Here is a 20,968-nt window from a genome sequence, read left to right on the forward strand (position 1 = left end):
TATGTATATGACACTTCATTACATTGTTTTATTGTGTATGTAGCCCCCTGTCACTGTGTGTGGTATTGGGGTGCACAGGTAGGTAGTGCACCTCCTTCTCTGCCCTGGCTTCCTCTTGGGTGAGGGCTTAAATGACCAGAGGGCCTCGCACATGCAGGTTTTAAAGCAATGTCTCTTTCGCACCAACGCCGTCCACTTGCAGTGACGCGGACTGCAGTCACTGGGAGGTGTGCTTCAGTAAACGTTGGAGGGGGCGTCACATGTACAAATAGGGTAATGTGAATTCAGCATTTAATAATAAGACTCTGATGCCGCTCTCTACCCTATTGTAGAATGTAAGTATACACTTGTTACCAGGGGAGGGGTGGCAAAATTTAGCCGGACTGGGGCAAGACTCGACTCTGTTCCCTATTAGGAACATTTTAAAGGCAACAAAAAGGCAGGCGGCCAACTGATCCAGCCCAAGGTAGCCCACTATGGGACAGGCCTGGGGGCAGATGCCCCCCTAACCCAGCACGCCTCTGCTTGTTACTTCTGATATATAAATGGTGCAAAGGCTAATGATGTACAACTGGACGCCTCTTGGGATGTTTCATGTAAATGCTCTTTTATATAATTGTACTCCCTGAGCTTGTGTGAACTTTCTCCAGGTGCTCCGATTTCCTCCCACTGAGCAACATGTCGGACTAAGGGCTAGATTTACTAAACTGCGGGTTTGAAAAAGTGGAGATGTTGCCTATAGCAACCAATCAGATTCTAGCTATCATTTATTTAGTACATTCTACAAAATGACAGCTAGAATCTGATTGGTTGCTATAGGCAACATCTCCACTTTTCCAAACCCGCAGTTTAGTAAATATACCCCTAAGTGGCTTTACACTAAATTGTCCCTGGTGTTTGTGTGCGATTGTGTGCTGTTCTGTGATAGGAAACATCCACTGGAGCAGAGCCTGACGTGAGTGACTAAACATTCTCTGCTTGCACAGAACTGAGTAATAAATTGGCACTATATAGTATACTGGATAGGTGGTATAGGTGCATTTACCTTAGCACCTAACTCTGCAGCTCCTCTGCGTCCGGCACCCGGGTACTTGCTCAGTCCCTATGTCAGGTTGTGGTGTTCATAGGTGCCCCTCCATGTGTGGGTTTTGTAACTACTAAATTACTCAACTTCCCAACCAGTCAGGTTAGTAGCATCCTGCTGTGTTCTACACCTTGAGCTCACATCCCGAAGCTCAGGTTATCCTACTGTGTTCCGGGGCATCCCTCTTGGCACAGAGTCGCATGAGAACTTCACCTACATATCTCTACATGGCTAAAATTGAGGGGTATAAGCAGCATGTACCTTGATATTAAGATCTCAGGACGTAAAGTTTAAAATCCTTCCCCCGGAAAAGTTTATCCTGGGCTCTGGAGCCCAGATACTAGACACAAACCTTAATCATGCCCTGGAAGTGGCACACTCATTTCTTCGCCACTCTGTGTGTCACTTACAGTGAAGGGAGCATTACACTAATAACACTATGTACTGTACAAATTGTATTAGAAAATCCATTGATGAAACACTAAAGGCACATTAATGAAACATTGATAAACGTTACTGCAAAGTGCTTTATTCATGAGGGAAGGGGAGTTGGGCATTTAAATCAACATTTCCTTTTGCAAAAATTCACATTTGTTAGATAGAAAAACACACGGACAAGACATATAATTCAGAAGCTCAGCACATACAGCTTAGCAATATTACAAAACGCTCACATTAGTCAATGCATTAATACACAGGGCCATTAAACCTGTCAAAACCCTAGGCTAAATACAGCAACATCAATCCAGCAGTGTGTCTCTAGAAACTACTGCTAGTACTTTATGGTGCTTTGGCTGTCATTGGGGACATTAACCTCCTAGGAGGTGCCAGCAGTAACTCACAAATAACCCTTACAGTGCAGGATTTCAGGATTTCCTTTTTTATAAACATGTTTAGTGGTGTTCAAAGCATGGCAAGGCCACTGAATAAGAATATTACTGGGGTCCCTTTGTGCAAAGTAGGATTAGTAGATGTGAGGATATGATAGATGGGCCTGTAGTCATTATAATTGGTGTCTGCATTTGCCTATCTGGTTTCTTTTATGTTGGCTTGTGCTGCTGGTTCTGTCCCATGTGAGGAGAGCCTCAGGAACTTCTGGACTGGTAATGGAAACCCCAATGTTACATATTCAGGGTTTCCCAAACCCAGTCCTCCGAGCTCCCCAACAGTGCAGGTTTTCCGGATCACATGTGACATAATTAGGACCACCTGTGGATCTGTTACAATGTGTCAGTCAGTAATGAATACACCTGTGCTCCAGCAAGGAGATATGGAAAACATTCACTGTTAGGGAGCCTTGAGGACTGGGTTTGGGAAACCCTGCACTTGTTCAATGTGCTTTCTTGCATCATTCACAATACTATTTCAGGTGGGTTTTGTCATCATGACAAAGGAGACATACACTTATTTTATTTACACCTTGTGCTTTTTAAACTGGACTTTTTACACCTCTGCCTCTGTGAGACTTCTTCCTGCATCACTAATACCATAACCTGACTATGACGGTAGGTAGAGGAAGCCACTGGTTCCATATACATTCATAGGCTTTTTACAATCTTTGCAGTGATTTGGTCTCTTTCTCATTCAGCATTAAAAAAAACTTGGTCCATTTCTGTATTGCTATTGACCGAATGAAAATCTGACCTCCTCCAATTAAGTAAACAATGTCCTTTTTTAAACTCCTGTGGTACAGCAAAGTGATACAAGTTCAGTTTTGCGTACATTGTGTAATGTATCAGAGAGGACACATCACAACAAAATGAAGACTGGAAATCTTTTTCTGTATCCTGGAATCAATGCGGGATTACTTGAATGAATGAGCCATTGGAAGCATTACAATACAGTGCAGATACCTACAAGTAAAAGAGAGTTTAAGCCGAATGAATGTTCATTGAGAATTATGCTCCTTAGCTGATTCCTTCCTTGTAGGGTCTGGCTGAGGAAGGAATGGGTGCACACGATCGCAGCTCATTGACGGAATGCAAGGGTCTGGGGACTATATGGTTGCAGGGCAGTTTACCATATCATGCAAACGCTGCTCAATCAGTATACGGAGTGATGTGTATCTGGAATACAGAAAATATCATCTTTAACACAATTAGAAATATATGTACAAAAGCAAAAGTGTGGCACTCCTGCATTACAAGTACACCCATTACTTCTAATTATGGATGCGTGAAATCTTCAAATATGTTCCTCAAAATATTTGCCTCATTGAACGTTTGGCCACCGAATTTTAGGTGTTTTGCTGGCATACTTTGGCTCAAATTTGGCAAAATCCATATTTCCAAATACAGTGCCAAATTACATTTAAGTTGAATGGCAAAGCAACAGTTCACAGGGATTGATTTACCGGAACTTTGAACCTCTACATAACAACCTGTTTCACCATGAAACTCAATTTAGTCAAAATTCTGAAGAGATTTCCCTCATCTCCACTTTAACCCAGGTTCTGAATCTCTATAGATAGTCATGAACAGTAAAAGTTTCACATATGTAAAGACCACTGTTCAACGGCAAGCACAGAGTTTCAAGGCGACAAATATAAAATGTATAGTAGAATGGAAACTATAAAAGCAGTATTTTAAGTCAGTATTGCTCCATCCTTACTTTTTGTCAAATAACTTTTTTTTATGTACATATAGGATACAGATATTAATATAAACACAAGTATGAAGTATATAAATCATTCCAAATTATAATCTTCATTACAATTAAAAAATGTACAAAAATATATATTTGAAGGAGCATGGGAAGAAATCTGTACTGCCACTTGGTGGTCATAAATGATACTGCACTTTTTATTTGTATATTTATTTATTATTACCCTTTAATTATACAGCGCCACCATGCTACATAAAGGTTTACAGAGAATATTTAATAATTCACATAAGTTCCTGGCCCAGGGAAACTATATTCCCTACCACAAAAGCACAGACTAGGGTTAACTCTGTCAAAAGCCGGTTAATCCACCAGTATGTTTTTGGACTGTGTGGGAGGAACTCGGAGCACACAGAGGAAACCCACATGGGGTTAATTAACTTTTTCTGCATCCTCTGAACAATATTTCTTGGCTTTAGGGGCTGGGAATGCCAACCATCCATAGCCTTATGTCTTCATTTCCGTGGCACTGTCCAATATGGCCAATAAGCAATATGGTATGTACAAATTTAATGTATCGCCATCAGAAGTATTTTTCAATTATGCAGAGAAGTCAATGGAATGTTAGATTTTTTGACCTTGATTCTTCTATGTTACTGCTGGTCTCAGAAAGATACTCTCACTGCTAAAGTCTGAGACTTTGTTACTCTGCTACAGGATTTCAGGGTGAAGTGTACCATGTGACCTTTTGAACAGCCAATGAGAACAAGTGAATGTTATCACCACAGAAAGTGAGCTTGATTGAGTGCTGGAAACAGAAGGTGCATTTGGTTGTATTACCTCCTCATCAGTTTGGAGACTTCTCTGTCTTCTTCCTCCTTGAGCTTTAGAATGAAGCTGCTCAGAACGGGCATCTCAAACTTAATGTACTGTGCCACCTGAGAAATGAATAGTTACAGATATATGAATTCTTATTCTTCTTCTGCTATAGAACAGGCGATACATAGCCAAAAGAAAAAAGAAGTGTTTTAGAACTTCGAAGGCGAATGAGGTATTATTTCATGGGGTATATGTACAGACAGACCAGGGAAGTCACTTTAACAACCAATCAGATATTAGCTTTCATTAGTCTGATTACATTAGACTGCTAACACCTGACCTGTGATTGGTTGCTTTGGTTTACAGTATGTCATTGCACTTTACATCTTGTTATTACACAATCCACATTTACTGTATAGTCAGCAATCTCACATCATAGGTGACTTCTTCCACTTGATCCTTTTCCATTAGAAAAACCTTAGACACTTGTTCACATGGACCTTGCAGAATCCGGGCAATGAGTGGATAATCTGTGTCCTTCAGCTTGCTCTTCTCTACAGGGGAAGGGTGAGGAAATATATCCACAAGTTTATATAGAGCAAAGATTTGAAATTACTCCACATCAGCTCTGCTTCACTTTACCATATGCAAGGAACACATATAAGAAGTGCCTGTTACCTACACATGGTGGAAGCAGCAATCTTGTGAGTTGAACAACAGAAGAGTACTCAGTATTCATAAGAATTCAGTCTATCAATTCACTAGAAACCAGTGAGCTCATATTATTAAGGCCCCTTGTATACTGGACATCAGGTGCACCGCTGGTTCCTAGTGAGGCAGCATTGAATATTGGTTTAGCCCACAAAACGGCTTACTCAACTCTGTGTTGGTGACAAATGAGATTTACCTTCACTGCATTCCATCACGGAACATGTGACGCAAGTGACATCACTACTCTCCAAATACAGGTTATATTTTATGGGTGTGACATCACTACTCTCCAAATACAAATGATAACATCACTAGGCACCAAATATAAGAAACCACAACAGACAGTATGTTATTTGTCTTCATTTTACATTTACCCACCAAATAGCAGATGTTACAGAAATATAAGCAGACACTGGTTTCACTTCCTTGCACAGTTGTGTCAGTTATTGTGACTGTAACTTGTATCTAGACAAGTTTAGCAAACAACCCAGGACACCTGCACACTGTATGTGACTTTCTACCGGATGTAACATTTTCATCTTATTTCCTGCAGCAAACTATTCTTACTTCATTTTAATGAGAATATTGCCTTATCTAGCATTATCAATGTCATCTAGTCTATGGTATGAAGGACCACAAACATGCCTCTATACCGGCTAAGAGTGCCCATACCTGGCACCCTAAATGTGCATGGCCTTAGCAGAAGTGGGAATGATTTGGGTGGATCAGGTCTTGGTTTGGGGGGGATCTGTGTAGTTTGTGTGTATTGGAGCTGTGACCTAATTATTCCTATTTTCCACAGGTAGGCTACTGCTTTGATCTATATTTGTGTGGCCCTGTTAGAGTACTAGCCAAATGTATTGTAGTTGCCATCAACCAATTGCCGTCCAAGGGTTTTGATAGGCTCTGATATGTAAAAAGAATACAACATAGTACTCAGCACTTCTTAGATGTAAGTCACAGCCAATAACGAGGGGAGGTGTTTCCCGACTGGCCAATCACGCTCTGACTGGGAAGTGCTTGAGAGAAGCTACTCTTGGTGGCAGTACCCCGCGGCCTTCAGTTCCAGTTCTGCACCCGAGAGACATTCTACAGCCTAGCCTGAGTGTCTGTACTTGAGACAATATTACTGGCACCAACCTGAAGAGTCACCGTTCTATACCCAACTTACAACAAGTTGTGTGAAGATTTTGAAACATCCAACACAGCTGGTGCCCAGTCATTCTTTAGCTCCACACCCATCACAGCACGTTCGTCACAATAGAGCTCTGGTATTACAAACTGACCGGAGTAACACTGTCACCCTTAGGATTCTTCTGTACTTAGATAGGAGAGTTAAATTTACATATGTGAGCGCTGCCACACTGCATCCTAGGCCCCGGTAAAATTGGTTATAATGCTAAATAAATATCATCCACACTCTTATGGAATCATCATGGCAGATTATCGCTGCTTTCTAACAAACGCAGCAACGCTTCACTTGGCCTTGGGAGTGGTCTTGTTTCATTTAACATATATTCAGTAACATGAAAACTGGTACACAGGATAAATGTGCTATAATTCAATTCATTTAATTTTATAAACATTACTAGAAAATTGTCAGTTAAGACAATGTGGCATGTTTTCATGTACACCAAATTTTCATAACTAGTTCCCATTGTTTTAATAAATACTATTGTTTAAGAATAATATCAGAAATCTAAAAAGTGGGACAAGCTGAATGAAAAGGAGGTCAGATGAAAGGGATACACTGGGAATATAATGACTTGCAGTGATCACAGACGTATAGTGAAACTTGGAATAGGAAATGTATATTATATTACTGTGCATCCAGCAAGTATGTTGTCCCAAAACATAATTATAATTGATAAAGCCTAAATAAAGTATAACACTACACTGTACTGATGCTATAACCCAAAAATCTTCCATATCTCACCTCCGCTCGTGTGCTCCATGTAAAGGGAAAACTCTGCTGCAGAATTCTCTATCTGAAATAAAATTAAACAACATTAAAATAACTGTGTTATATGCTTGTGTGTTACTTATACAAATGGGAACAAACTTTTTCCACTTAATATTCGCCTCTTGCCGCATATATCAGTGCGGTAATGTTCATGTTTCTCTGGTGGAATATAGCTTTGTGGGGTATATTCAATTAATCTGGAACGGATCGGAAGGCACTCCGTGTTACAGCAACACCGCGGATTTCAGCTATGTTGCAGCGCGATGTAATAACAAAAAAAAATGCGTAGCCACAATGTTGTGGTTTAATTGAATATGCCCCTAAGTGTTCGTCAAGGAATTTCCCCGATTATTTTACAATCAGCCACAATTCTACCCCAGCCTATCACAGAGCAGAATTAATCGAGGCCGTCGTTTTCTGTGCAACTTTGCACCTCTGTCCACCTTTTGTAGATTCTGTTTATTTAAATTAAATACACCCAAAAAGGCCAATATTATTAGTAGCTATAGTTGGTTAAATACATTCTTCTAGTGAGTAGGGGATGGACCGACGTTTGTGGAATTACTCTCGTTCGCATAAGTTATTACCATGAATACTAACAAACATGACTGCATAAACAACTTTGTCTCTTGGGCTCTAGGTACTTTAAATGCAATGTCAGTAAACCGAGCATGAAACTTATTAAAAAACCCTGTCATTAATAAAAATCCACATTTAAATATGAGAAACGTCCTCCTAGATCTCACATCATTTTGCACCTTAGTCTGTCTGAGGTTACAACTCTCACCTTGAACTTGTTGAGCAGCAGTTTCAGGACCTGTGGGGTGGACATAGTGCTGTTTATCCTCACGTTGGTGACAGAGCCGTACGCTGGAGTGAACACAGATGTCTAAAGAGCAAAAGATTGAGAGGTCAGTCAGTGCCATGGCAGACGTCAGCTCTTCAGTTAATGTGACAGAAGAAAGGTTTGTCGTATTTAAGAGGGAAGAGTAGCTCAATCAGTATATAATTTGGGTCATTTATAACACAACATGCATAAACATTTAATATGAAATGTGAATGTGGAGATCGGCCAACTTACATCATTTTGTTTATTTTTGTAGTTAATGCAAACAATGACTTCTTTGTCAAAGTAGATGTCAAACAGGCTCTAGGATGGGCCTTCTCTGGAGATCAGCAAGAATAACTAGCTTTGTACTTGTTTTGGGACATGTGTTGCACAAATTAGTAAAAAACAAACAAACAAACAATAGGGTGGATGTGAATTCTGAAATTTAAATGACAAGGAAATTGATTGAGTGGGCTGTGTGAGGGCTCCTAGAGCTTTTATCAAATGCGTACAGAGTGCAAGCTTTGTTTTCCATGAAACGCTATTTGCTCTTTATGGGTCCAATTTATAGTCAGGAGTAAATCCAACCAGAACGTGCAATTTTGCACTTTGGCAAAACCATGTTGCATTGCTGGAGGGTAAATTTAGAATATGCAGGCAGATTTGGGGGGGGACTGGTCTTACCTCAACTTTGACTGGCAGTGTAAAAACAAAAGCTGCCCACAATTTGTTAGCTACAAGTAAACGCAGCCAGTGTTTTCCCTGCTTACAAAAGAAAAGAAAATTTGCCTCTCTTGCACTGCAACATGGATTGTCCGGATGCAAACTTGCACTCTTTATTAGTTGGATTTGTTCCTAACTCTGTGGGGCCTATTTATGAAAAAGCAGCAATAAGGGTGATTTTTTTTATCACTGATTATAATGGCGACAGAAAATTTATTTTTCTCAAAAGAATTTTGGCGAGGCAGCTTTGCCAATATGATCATGCAGAAGCCAAAAAATAGAATAGAAACTGTTTAAAATTTAAAACAAATATTTAAAAAAGTTTAAACATTGAAAAATGTTTTATTCATTTTCTTTCAATGATTTGCTTCTGTTATCGCCATCCCGAAAATGGCAATAACAGAACAATGTTTGCTAAATAGTCTTCTCTGTGCTTGTGCTTGGGTAAACAGCAGATTTCGCTGACAATAGGGCTTTGCACACTTTGATAAATATGCATGTGAGCATGTTTGTCTTCCAACTTCAGATCACTCCAGTTTATTGATTTGTACATGCTTCATGTAACCTTTATCAAATATATAATTGTATCTCTTTTCTCACCCAGGCATTTATGATGGAGACAGAGCTGTTTCTTTTCATTGCTACTTGATACGATACAGATCTGCTGTGCTCTGCACATGAGAGGCTATTGCATGGAACAGAGCAGTTGTGTGTCATATACAAGAGCAGCAGAAATAAACAGCTCTGTCTGTATGATGTAAAAGTATTGATAAAGAACACAGAATCTAGACAGAAAGACAAAGCAATGTATATAATACATTGATATCTGACACTGGAGTTAAGCACATTAACTTTCTCCCCAGACTTCCACAACATGTTTTATACATACTTACCTACTTTCTTCAGCTCCCTTCCGGGAGCCAGCCAGTGGAGGGGGGCGTGAGGGGGCGGGGCGGCCAAAATCGCGTCATTTAGACCCCGCCCCCTGTGACATCACGACGCAAATTGCGTCATGTGACAGCGGGGCGGGGCTAAACGCCGCGATTCATCGGGAATCATGGCGTTTGGGATCTAATTCTGCCCACTTCACTAGGAAGTGGGCACTTCCTAGTGAAGTGGGCAGAATTCGGGAGATTGCCACACTCGCCCGGGAGTCCGGGAGACTCTCGCAAAATGCGGGAGTCTCCAGGACATTCTGGGAGAGTTGGCAAGTATGGTTTTATATTATATTATTATTATATTATATTATTATTATATTTATATTATATTATTATATAAGTGTAAAACATGAAGTAGACCTGGTATAAGCCACAAACGTTTTAATGTGCAAAGGAAAAGACCCCAGACTGGCCTATCCTATCTATAAATATACATGGAACACAGGTGATGTACGGACAGCAATGTTACCTCACACTCTCCTTAGTGAATGGCACCGCCTGACACAAAATAATACTTGTATATCATATGTCAGGATTTATGCTGGAAACCTGGTACAGAAGCCCATAAAATATACTGTTGTGATTAATCAGGTATTTAAAAGTAAATATTATATTTATATATGTAACTGCATTTGTAGTTTGTTCTCCCATTTTTAAACCAGAAATGAGGTAACATCATGGGCACGTTCTTTGACTAATACCCTTTATGTTTGGATGTTTCATGCAATCGGGCAAATAGCTGACATAGGACCGTATGGTCGGAAGCTGGGTTAGTGTGTATAGTGACATGATGGTTGAAAGTCGTTCCAAAGTGTCGATTGGTGGCTCATTTGGTTGGTCGTACTGTATAATATTTTCCGACCAATCACCGACCGATCATGTAGTGTGTATGGACTTATGTTCATGATCTCTATACAGTTTACAGAGTCGTGCTCTTTTCAGCCAATGCTAGCAATGAATGTCCCAGTGAATAAATGTAGAAAGAGCTGTAGAAGGAATAATTAATTTGTTCTTTCTGAGACAGAATGTTTAATGTTTAATTTCAGAGTCACAGAAGCTAACGAGATTCGTTAGGACATTTAGATAACTATAACAAGGAGGTATAAATCAGTGTGACAATGTGACAAGAATGAATGAATGAATATTATGCTGTCATTCTCTGAAGACTAGAGGACCAGATGAAGGACCAGATGAAGAGCACAGATCTGAAGGTAAATCGTGGCAGTGTGTATGCATGAATTGCCAGACTGATCAGACCTTTAGTCGTAGTTACAATCGCTTGAGATGAAACGTCGGTAGGAAAATCCCCTGTGTGTACCTAGACTGATAAACTGGGGCTAGGCGACCTTGATTTGTATAAAGGCCACATAAACCTGGGTCTATGTGAGCAGAGTTGTTGACCTATCTCTCTGGAGGTCAGAGGACCATAAAAGTGGCCATAGTGACTGGCTAAGAGTGAGAGGAATAGTAAGCCCGATAATCTAGTGCCCGGTGCACCCAACAGATCTTTAACCCAATTGAAAAGTCCTCTACCCTGTATTACACAGTATACATGGAATCTAACCCTATCATTGCCCCGAGCAATGTAACAACATCATACCTTGTGGTTGTAAAAGTGCCCATTTATGGAGAACCGATGACGTTTGATCCGTCTCTGCTCTCCTGGGGTGCGTAAGTTACCCCTCCGCCGTACCCCTACATCACTGCGTGTGCGCATGAGCTGAGGGGTCTCCTCCTGAGACGCTTTCTCCCCGTCTTCTTCATCTGGAAGAAAAACAGCATGTCCAGAGGGTCAGTGTACTGCATAAGTAATCATACCTACTGGAAACAGACAACGGCCTCTAGGTACTTAGCATACCTATTCAGTATCATTAATATTACTGTTAGATGATGACAGACACATCAGCTACACTAGTTTCTTTCCAAATATAAATCGGTCCTCTAGGACACATGAGGCCTGATTCATTAAAGAAGGTAAGGCAAACAAATTAGTACATTTTCTCCTGGACAAACCATGTTGCAATGTAAGGGGTGCAAACTAGTTTATTATTTTGCACATAAGTTAAATACAGGATGACACGATTGGCCACGACCCGCCCCCTCCCGCCATCCAGTCACGTCCCTTTCCCGGAAACAAGTTTCCGGGAATAGGTAAGTATGCACAAGACCCATGTCTATAACTAAACACACGAGGCACATGTCTATAATTAAACACACGAGGCACATGTCTATAACTAAACACACGAGGCACATGTCTATAACTAAACACACGAGGCACATGTCTATAACGAAACACATGAGGCACATGTCTATAACTAAACACATGAAGCGCATGTCTATAACTAAACACATGAGGCACATGTCTATAACTAAACACACGAGGCACATGTCTATAACTAAACACACGAGGCACATGTCTATAACTAAACACATGAGGCACATGTCTATAACTAAACACACGAGGCACATGTCTATAACTAAACACATGAGGCACATGTCTATAACTAAACACATGAAGCGCATGTCTATAACTAAACACATGAGGCACATGTCTATAACGAAACACATGAGGCAAATGTCTATAACTAAACACATGAAGCGCATGTCTATAACTAAACACATGAGGCACATGTCTATAACTAAACACATGAGGCACATGTCTATAACTAAACACATGAGGCACATGTCTATAACTAAACACACGAGACCCATGTCTATAACTAAACACATGAGGCACATGTCTATAACTAAACACATGAGGCACATGTCTATAACTAAACACACAAAACCCATGTCTATAACTAAACACATGAAGCGCATGTCTATAACTAAACACATGAGGCACATGTCTATAACTAAACACACGAGACCCATGTCTATAACTAAACACACGAGGCACATGTCTATAACTAAACACATGAAGCGCATGTCTATAACTAAACACATGAGGCACATGTCTATAATTAAACACACGAGGCACATGTCTATAACTAAACACATGAAGCGCATGTCTATAACTAAACACATGAGGCACATGTCTATAATTAAACACATGAGGCACATGTCTATAACTAAACACACGAGGCACATGTCTATAACTAAACACACGAGGCACATGTCTATAACTAAACACATGAGGCACATGTCTATAACTAAACACACGAGGCACATGTCTATAACTAAACACATGAGGCACATGTCTATAACGAAACACATGAGGCAAATGTCTATAACTAAACACATGAAGCGCATGTCTATAACTAAACACATGAGGCACATGTCTATAACTAAACACATGAGGCACATGTCTATAACTAAACACATGAGGCACATGTCTATAACTAAACACACGAGACCCATGTCTATAACTAAACACATGAGGCACATGTCTATAACTAAACACATGAGGCACATGTCTATAACTAAACACACAAAACCCATGTCTATAACTAAACACATGAAGCGCATGTCTATAACTAAACACATGAGGCACATGTCTATAACTAAACACACGAGACCCATGTCTATAACTAAACACACGAGGCACATGTCTATAACTAAACACATGAAGCGCATGTCTATAACTAAACACATGAGGCACATGTCTATAATTAAACACACGAGGCACATGTCTATAACTAAACACATGAAGCGCATGTCTATAACTAAACACATGAGGCACATGTCTATAATTAAACACATGAGGCACATGTCTATAACTAAACACACGAGGCACATGTCTATAACTAAACACACGAGGCACATGTCTATAACTAAACACACGAGGCACATGTCTATAACTAAACACACGAGGCACATGTCTATAACTAAACACACGAGGCACATGTCTATAACTAAACACACGAGGCACATGTCTATAACTAAACACACGAGGCACATGTCTATAACTAAACACACGAGGCACATGTCTATAACTAAACACACGAGGCACATGTCTATAACTAAACACACGAGGCACATGTCTATAACTAAACACACGAGGCACATGTCTATAACTAAACACATGAGGCACATGTCTATAACTAAACACATGAAGCGCATGTCTATAACTAAACACATGAGGCACATGTCTATAACGAAACACATGAGGCACATGTCTATAACTAAACACATGAAGCGCATGTCTATAACTAAACACATGAGGCACATGTCTATAACTAAACACATGAGGCACATGTCTATAACTAAACACATGAGGCACATGTCTATAACTAAACACACGAGACCCATGTCTATAACTAAACACACGAGACCCATGTCTATAACTAAACACACGAGACCCATGTCTATAACTAAACACATGAGGCACATGTCTATAACTAAACACATGAGGCATATGTCTATAACTAAACACACAAAACCCATGTCTATAACTAAACACATGAAGCGCATGTCTATAACTAAACACATGAGGCACATGTCTATAACTAAACACACGAGACCCATGTCTATAACTAAACACACGAGGCACATGTCTATAACTAAACACATGAAGCGCATGTCTATAACTAAACACATGAGGCACATGTCTATAACTAAACACATGAGGCACATGTCTATAACTAAACACATGAGGCACATGTCTATAACTAAACACACGAGACCCATGTCTATAACTAAACACACGAGACCCATGTCTATAACTAAACACATGAGGCACATGTCTATAACTAAACACATGAGGCACATGTCTATAACTAAACACACAAAACCCATGTCTATAACTAAACACATGAAGCGCATGTCTATAACTAAACACATGAGGCACATGTCTATAACTAAACACACGAGACCCATGTCTATAACTAAACACACGAGGCACATGTCTATAAATAAACACATGAAGCGCATGTCTATAACTAAACACATGAGGCACATGTCTATAACTAAACACACGAGACCCATGTCTATAACTAAACACACGAGGCACATGTCTATAACTAAACACGAGGCACATGTCTATAACTAAACACACAAAACCCATGTCTATAACTAAACACATGAAGCACATGTCTATAACTAAACACATGAGGCACATGTCTATAACTAAACACACGAGACCCATGTCTATAACTAAACACACGAGGCACATGTCTATAACTAAACACATGAAGCGCATGTCTATAACTAAACACATGAGGCACATGTCTATAATTAAACACACGAGGCACATGTCTATAACTAAACACAGGAGGCACATGTCTATAACTAAACACACGAGGCACATGTCTATAACTAAACACACGAGGCACATGTCTATAACTAAACACATGAGGCACATGTCTATAACTAAACACACGAGACCCATGTCTATAACTAAACACATGAGGCACATGTCTATAACTAAACACATGAGGCACATGTCTATAACTAAACACATGAGGCACATGTCTATAACTAAACACATGAGGCACATGTCTATAACTAAACACACGAGACCCATGTCTATAACTAAACACATGAGGCACATGTCTATAACTAAACACATGAGGCACATGTCTATAACTAAACACATGAGGCACATGTCTATAACTAAACACATGAGGCGCATGTCTATAACTAAACACATGAGGCACATGTCTATAACTAAACACACGAGACCCATGTCTATAACTAAACACACGAGACCCATGTCTATAACTAAACACATGAGGCACATGTCTATAACTAAACACACGAGACCCATGTCTATAACTAAACACATGAGGCACATGTCTATAACTAAGCACATGAGGTGCATGTCTTTGACGCACTGTAAGAAAAGGGCTCCAGAGCCAGCTCGCAGGTCTGTGCAGTGACATAAATGTAGATAAAGGTGGAGAAGTGTTCCAACGAGTTAAGTGAAGAGAAGGTTGATATCAGCCCTGTGTAGGGGTAAGTTTTGCAAAATATAATGGGAAGGGAAGTCTGTACCACTGTATGGTCCATGCTGGTAGGAGCGGAGGTGGTGGCACTGGCTTTTTTACTGACCCAAACACTTGAAGTAAAGGTTACAGGAAGCATGTACAAATCAATAAACTAGAGTTATCGGAAGTCGGGAATGGTCACATGGGGCCTCCTAGAAAGGCATATTCATCAAAGAACAAAAAACCCTATTGCCAGCGAAAATGTCCTAGGCCTGCATACGCATGGAGAAGAAAGAAAGGTTTTTAATGCCGCTTACTGCGCTGATAACAAAAATCACTAATTGCCGTAATTTATTAAAAAAATATTACCGGGCAGCTAAGTGATACTTGCGCATATGTAGTGGAACTGATTGCTCCACTTTGAACTTTCAGTTCCACTAAAAAAAAAAATTACAAAAAAAAAAGTAGATTCAAATTATTATTCAGTAACAAAGCATTTTTCAATGACTTTCATCTGTTTTCGTTGTTAACATAGTGGACTACAGACAGTATGGATAGTAATAGCTTTGAAGTGGAGCCATATTTTAACTAGTACACTACATTTTTTTATTATTCAGTAGAGAACAACATTGTCTTTTCCGAGATGTGTATTCCATTGTGTTAAAGTGTACTCAATGCAGTAACCCTCTTCCTGCATGTGGTTAGATCATGTGCTTTACAGCAAGTTACAGAGACTGACAGCTGCTTCCACTGCTGTGTATTAGTGTTACATTGCTAAGTGAGTGGGCACAGGTTGCTAGGAGCATTGGGTTCAGCAGACATGCAGCAGAGCCCATGGTGGAAGAAATACCTGAATTATTCAGTTACCCAGACTGCCACCAGCTGATACCATGAATAAATGATAAGGAAAGACCAGCTGTCACTGTGACCTTCCTATGAACAATGTTTCCTATAAATGTTCCAGTCATGTGACTGGTCACACTCTCACACATGCTGAAAAATCAAGCATGGTTCCTTGACCGAATACTAGTTGCGCATGACAAATAACACATTATATGCAAATCAACAAATCAAGTTATATATAAAGAGTTCATTTCATAATGTTGTGATTCAATTAGTATTCTAAAGCTCTGATTGGCTACAGATTGCTATAGCCCCTTCACTTCATGTACTACAGGTCTGAGTGTAATCTGTTTTCACAATTGGATATAATAGGTGCTCTGCCCTGGACAAACACACTTAAAAACAACAGAAGATAAATAAAATGTACAAAAATATATCATGGAATTTTGGGGCTCAGTTTACTAATATCAAATAATAATTATTTACCTATTAAGAGAAATTGGTAACATTCACAAACTTTAAGCATTCACACTTCAAAGGTGTAACGGACCAGAGATGTTTAGGATTCCTCGTGTTAACATAGATTGGCGTTGGCCGACCAGGGGTGCGGAGTCTAATGGGTTCCCCGGTTTTCACCAAGAACGCCGCGAGGGGGGATGGCTTATATGCTGAGAACTCGCAGGTCGCTTGACCTGTTAGTGGCAGCCTCTTGTAACTTCCTCCAGTGGTAAAATTCTGGGGTTGCAATGGGTGTCAATGTCCCTCCCCTGAAATAGTACAATCTTGTGGTATCTGTGATCACCAACTTCCTCCTTGCATCCCCTGTCTTGTCTCTCCAGATATTTCTGTATTACAGCTGCTGAATTAAGATGTTTGTGTGGTGCAAACGACCATCTAAGGAACGTAAATGACGTTGTAAAGTACAGCAAGTTCTATTTTGGCCTATTCCTGTTCCATCATCTGATTTGAATAGAATAGAAGGCCAAGTGCAAAAAAGTAAAAGGAGGAGAGCTGTACTTTATTGATGCTTATGTGCTCCTCGATCTGCCATTAAACCAGGTTTTCTCTAGATCAATAAATGTGATAATTCCAAAGCAATATTCATTACCTAGGGTCATTGCAAACACCTGCAATACCTCCCTAAAACTGCATCTGAGGGTGGGTGTCCCAAAACTCATCCAATTCTTCTAGTCGGATGGAGGGATTTCTTGTAATCATTTTGTACCCTTTACAGTGTAAATCTCTATGTATATTTTGTTCTATCAAGTCTGCTTGAGAGCTAAACTGTTTCCACTGGTACTAAGTAGTCTGTGGGGTTACTTACAGGGTAACTTGAGGAGTAAAATTAGAGATCTCTTGGTGCTCAGTATAGTTTTAAATCTATGTCTCATTGTAGGCTTGAGTCAGAGGTTCAAGCAAATTACCATAACTATTTTAAATGGACACTAACCTCATTTTTTCTTTATTTGTGTTGTGTGCAGGAAAAATGTTAAAATGTCTGTTTTTATGTTCTGTCTTCGGGTAAAGACTTTTATGTGTGAGTTTATTTACACTCAGCAAGCAGCCATGATGTGCTCCCTTTTCTTCTTTCTTTCCTTCTAAACAAATGTCTGATGAGAATATACTTCTATATGCAGTGCGGAAGAGTGGTGCAGATCTGAAAAGTCTATGAGAACAATGGTGGTGCTTCAGGTGGACTGTTTAACTGCTGCTAGTAGAAGGCACAGTTACAGGATGTACAGAAAGTCTTTTTACATAAATATATTAGTCCTACTTGCCCGTTTTCCTGGAATGTCTGGGAGATGCCTAAGTTCTGGGTAGGTCTCCTGGACTCCCGGGAAAGCAGGCCATTCTCCCGTATGTGAATGCGTTATTTTGCCCTCCCCCACCCCTATGACAGAATGACATGATCTTGGCATTGCTTTGCAGTGTTTGGGTAAATATGATATGATTTGCGGCGCCCTGCCACCCTCAGTACTTGCACTTCCCCTTTCCTCGGGGATCTTCCAGAGGGAGAAAAAAACTAACTAAATGATGGGAAAGTTTTAAAAAGTTACAGTATAAAAAAGCAATAATTAATGAAGTTGCCGTGACAAAACTCAATAACAATACCTAGAAAATAGAATAGCAACATTGATAGGGATGTTTTATCAGGTACCATTGCTGCTCTTACTTTACAGATGTCGGTGTGTTGATTTATCAAGATCACTTGTTTTTCTTTTCTACTTTCCCAGCGGGAATGCACAGAAGGCAGAACTTTGTTCAACACTCAGCAGAACGGTAAGATTTGTATCCAAAGTAATTTTTGGGGTTCAGTCAACTTAATCCACTTTCCAGAGCTAAAATTCCAGATATGAGTTAATCATTCAGGCCCCTGGCTTTTAATTGTAATATGCAAATGAAGGTTCATATTAGGTCTTTTGTAAAGGGATCCGGTATACGGCAGATATTCTGTGCATCGCTACTTTCCAGTGCTTTAATAATTGCTGCTTTTTCTAATTTTTTCTAAACCTTGTTTGTTTGGTATGTTTTATAATGTAGAGAAGTAAACATTCCTGCCTACAAGAGACTTATTGTTCTTATTGCTGCTGTTTTGTATTGATCACTGGGCAGCAGATGGAAATCACATGATGTCTATTCTAAGTCTTCAACATTTCTGTCTGCTGTAGATTGCTTGCAGGAAGCCATACACCCGATGCTAATGCAATTTATCCTGTACATCTCAAAAGCTTTTTAATACATTCTAGAACTATAGAGAAACTAAAGTGGCCAGCTAACTGCACACAGGTAAAGGGCAGTTTTAGAAGGGTATATATTTTTTGGGAGTCTTCATGTACGTTTAGTAACAAAGTGAGCGGGCGCTATAATGATTATTATTTTTAAGTTGTTGTCGTTTTCCCCCTCTCACACTACATGTCTGCTCTGAATGAAATACCAGGGGGCAGAATCAGAAATCATGAGTTAACTTGCTCTGAATACTAAGAAACTACAATTGGTTTTACCCTCCAATCCCCCCAAAAAGATGCGCAGCACATTGGCGTCCACTTACCAGCACAAGTGGTATCGGTGTCATCAACATCTGTTATCTGGATGTCAGGGATGGTGGCTGGTTGAGCGACTTTTCTGGAATAAAGCAGATTTTAATGGTTTAGTTGTCTATCATATCATATACCATAAGCAGTGTCTTCTCAATCTTCTCTGCCAGTGTTAGCCAGTGTGTAATCAGTTTGACAACTTATGTAAGACAGTTCTGCAAAACTGTACAAATACACTTTTGTGTATTTGAAAATTATTTAGTATTTTTAGTACTAGGCTTTCCGGTCACCTACTAACCAGGGATTACACCCATAAACAGGGCTTCTTTTCTTGTATCCCATTTAAAATATCTCATCCTGGAAATTAATACTTTTCTTGAATTTGGGTACAGTTTGCATTGAGCTACAAACATCCCTATCCAACCAGCTGTTCCATTGAAATGAGCAAATTTGTGCAAATAGGTGCAAGATGTCACAAATTCGCCAACGCACTGCGTGGGTCATTATTGCATGTTTACGGACTACGTTAGCTACTATAAAGCCAAGCAGCTTGTACTTATATAATGGACATGTGAGCCTGATGTTAATGGGAAAAATTTAGATATGGACCATTCTGACAGAGATGAATACAATAGATTCAGAAGATGGATATTCAGCCCAATAAAAGTAATTTACAAAAATGCAAACCTACAATGCAAATACTATTTTGTAATGTTACCTCTACTTATTTTTGAACGAACATGCCTATTATATGGTTAAGTGCATTGATTTGTGGGCCGGCAAAAGTTCTCACTGGTCCATGGGAGGATCTGGGAGATTCCTGCCTAAGAGCTAGTTAATATTGCACCGAAAAGCAAAAATTAGATTTCATTTTTGTGGGATGAGATTATTTAAAGGAAGTTAAGAGGTTGAGAAATGTATTAGGGTGTTACCTGCTATGTGGGAAAGTGCACAGCATTCTTCAGATGCTGTGCTTCAAATGTGGACTGTAATAAATGAATTTAATAATGAATTTATCCAGACAGTTAACTGATTTGGAAAATCACGAGAATAAAATGGCTATACATATATATATATATATATATATATATATATATATATACACATACAGCCCCCCCCCCCCCCCGAGCACCCCTGGCTGCAGTGTCCTATCATTTAATATCTCCCCCCCCCCCATATCCATCACCACCTACACCACTATTTCAGTTCTGATAAGCTCTTGAGACTTTCACATGTTTCTATGTGTGAATGTTATTTTATACGAGACATCTTGTATTTTGTGTATTAAGAGGTCCTGTTATCTGCTGCTGAGCTCTCGGTTTTGTACAGCTTAAACTAATCATGGAAATATTTTTCCAGCCATAGAATAGTTAAATAAGGACTATTGCCCAGATGTTTTTCATATGTCTTACAGCTCAGTGTTCCTCTTTGTTGTATTTGGAAGAAGCGCCTGGAATCCAGAAGTCACAAGACTTTGCCAAAAACAAATAATGGTCCTGTGAATGCAGCCTCCAGGCCACTTTCAGGCTTTAACACAGCAAACTCTTAGCATACA

General features: G+C 39.7%; 1 protein-coding gene across 1 annotated transcript in view; it reads right to left on the bottom strand.

Moving 5' to 3' along the window:
• Window positions 1-1,593: 1,593 nt before the first annotated feature.
• The window catches only part of RASSF2 (Ras association domain family member 2), a 31,838-nt gene continuing 12,463 nt past the window's right edge, over window positions 1,594-20,968 (bottom strand). The window contains exons 5-11 of the mRNA XM_075207382.1: window positions 19,428-19,501; window positions 11,269-11,432; window positions 7,966-8,067; window positions 7,152-7,203; window positions 4,937-5,058; window positions 4,526-4,623; window positions 1,594-3,150 (exon numbers count right to left, since the gene is read on the bottom strand). Of these exons, the coding sequence (XP_075063483.1) occupies window positions 3,081-3,150; window positions 4,526-4,623; window positions 4,937-5,058; window positions 7,152-7,203; window positions 7,966-8,067; window positions 11,269-11,432; window positions 19,428-19,501 (682 nt within the window). The 3' untranslated portion in view covers window positions 1,594-3,080. The remainder of the gene's footprint in view (window positions 3,151-4,525; window positions 4,624-4,936; window positions 5,059-7,151; window positions 7,204-7,965; window positions 8,068-11,268; window positions 11,433-19,427; window positions 19,502-20,968) is intronic.

Source organism: Mixophyes fleayi, chromosome 4, assembly GCF_038048845.1.
Source record: "Mixophyes fleayi isolate aMixFle1 chromosome 4, aMixFle1.hap1, whole genome shotgun sequence".
Lineage (NCBI taxonomy): Eukaryota > Metazoa > Chordata > Amphibia > Anura > Limnodynastidae > Mixophyes > Mixophyes fleayi.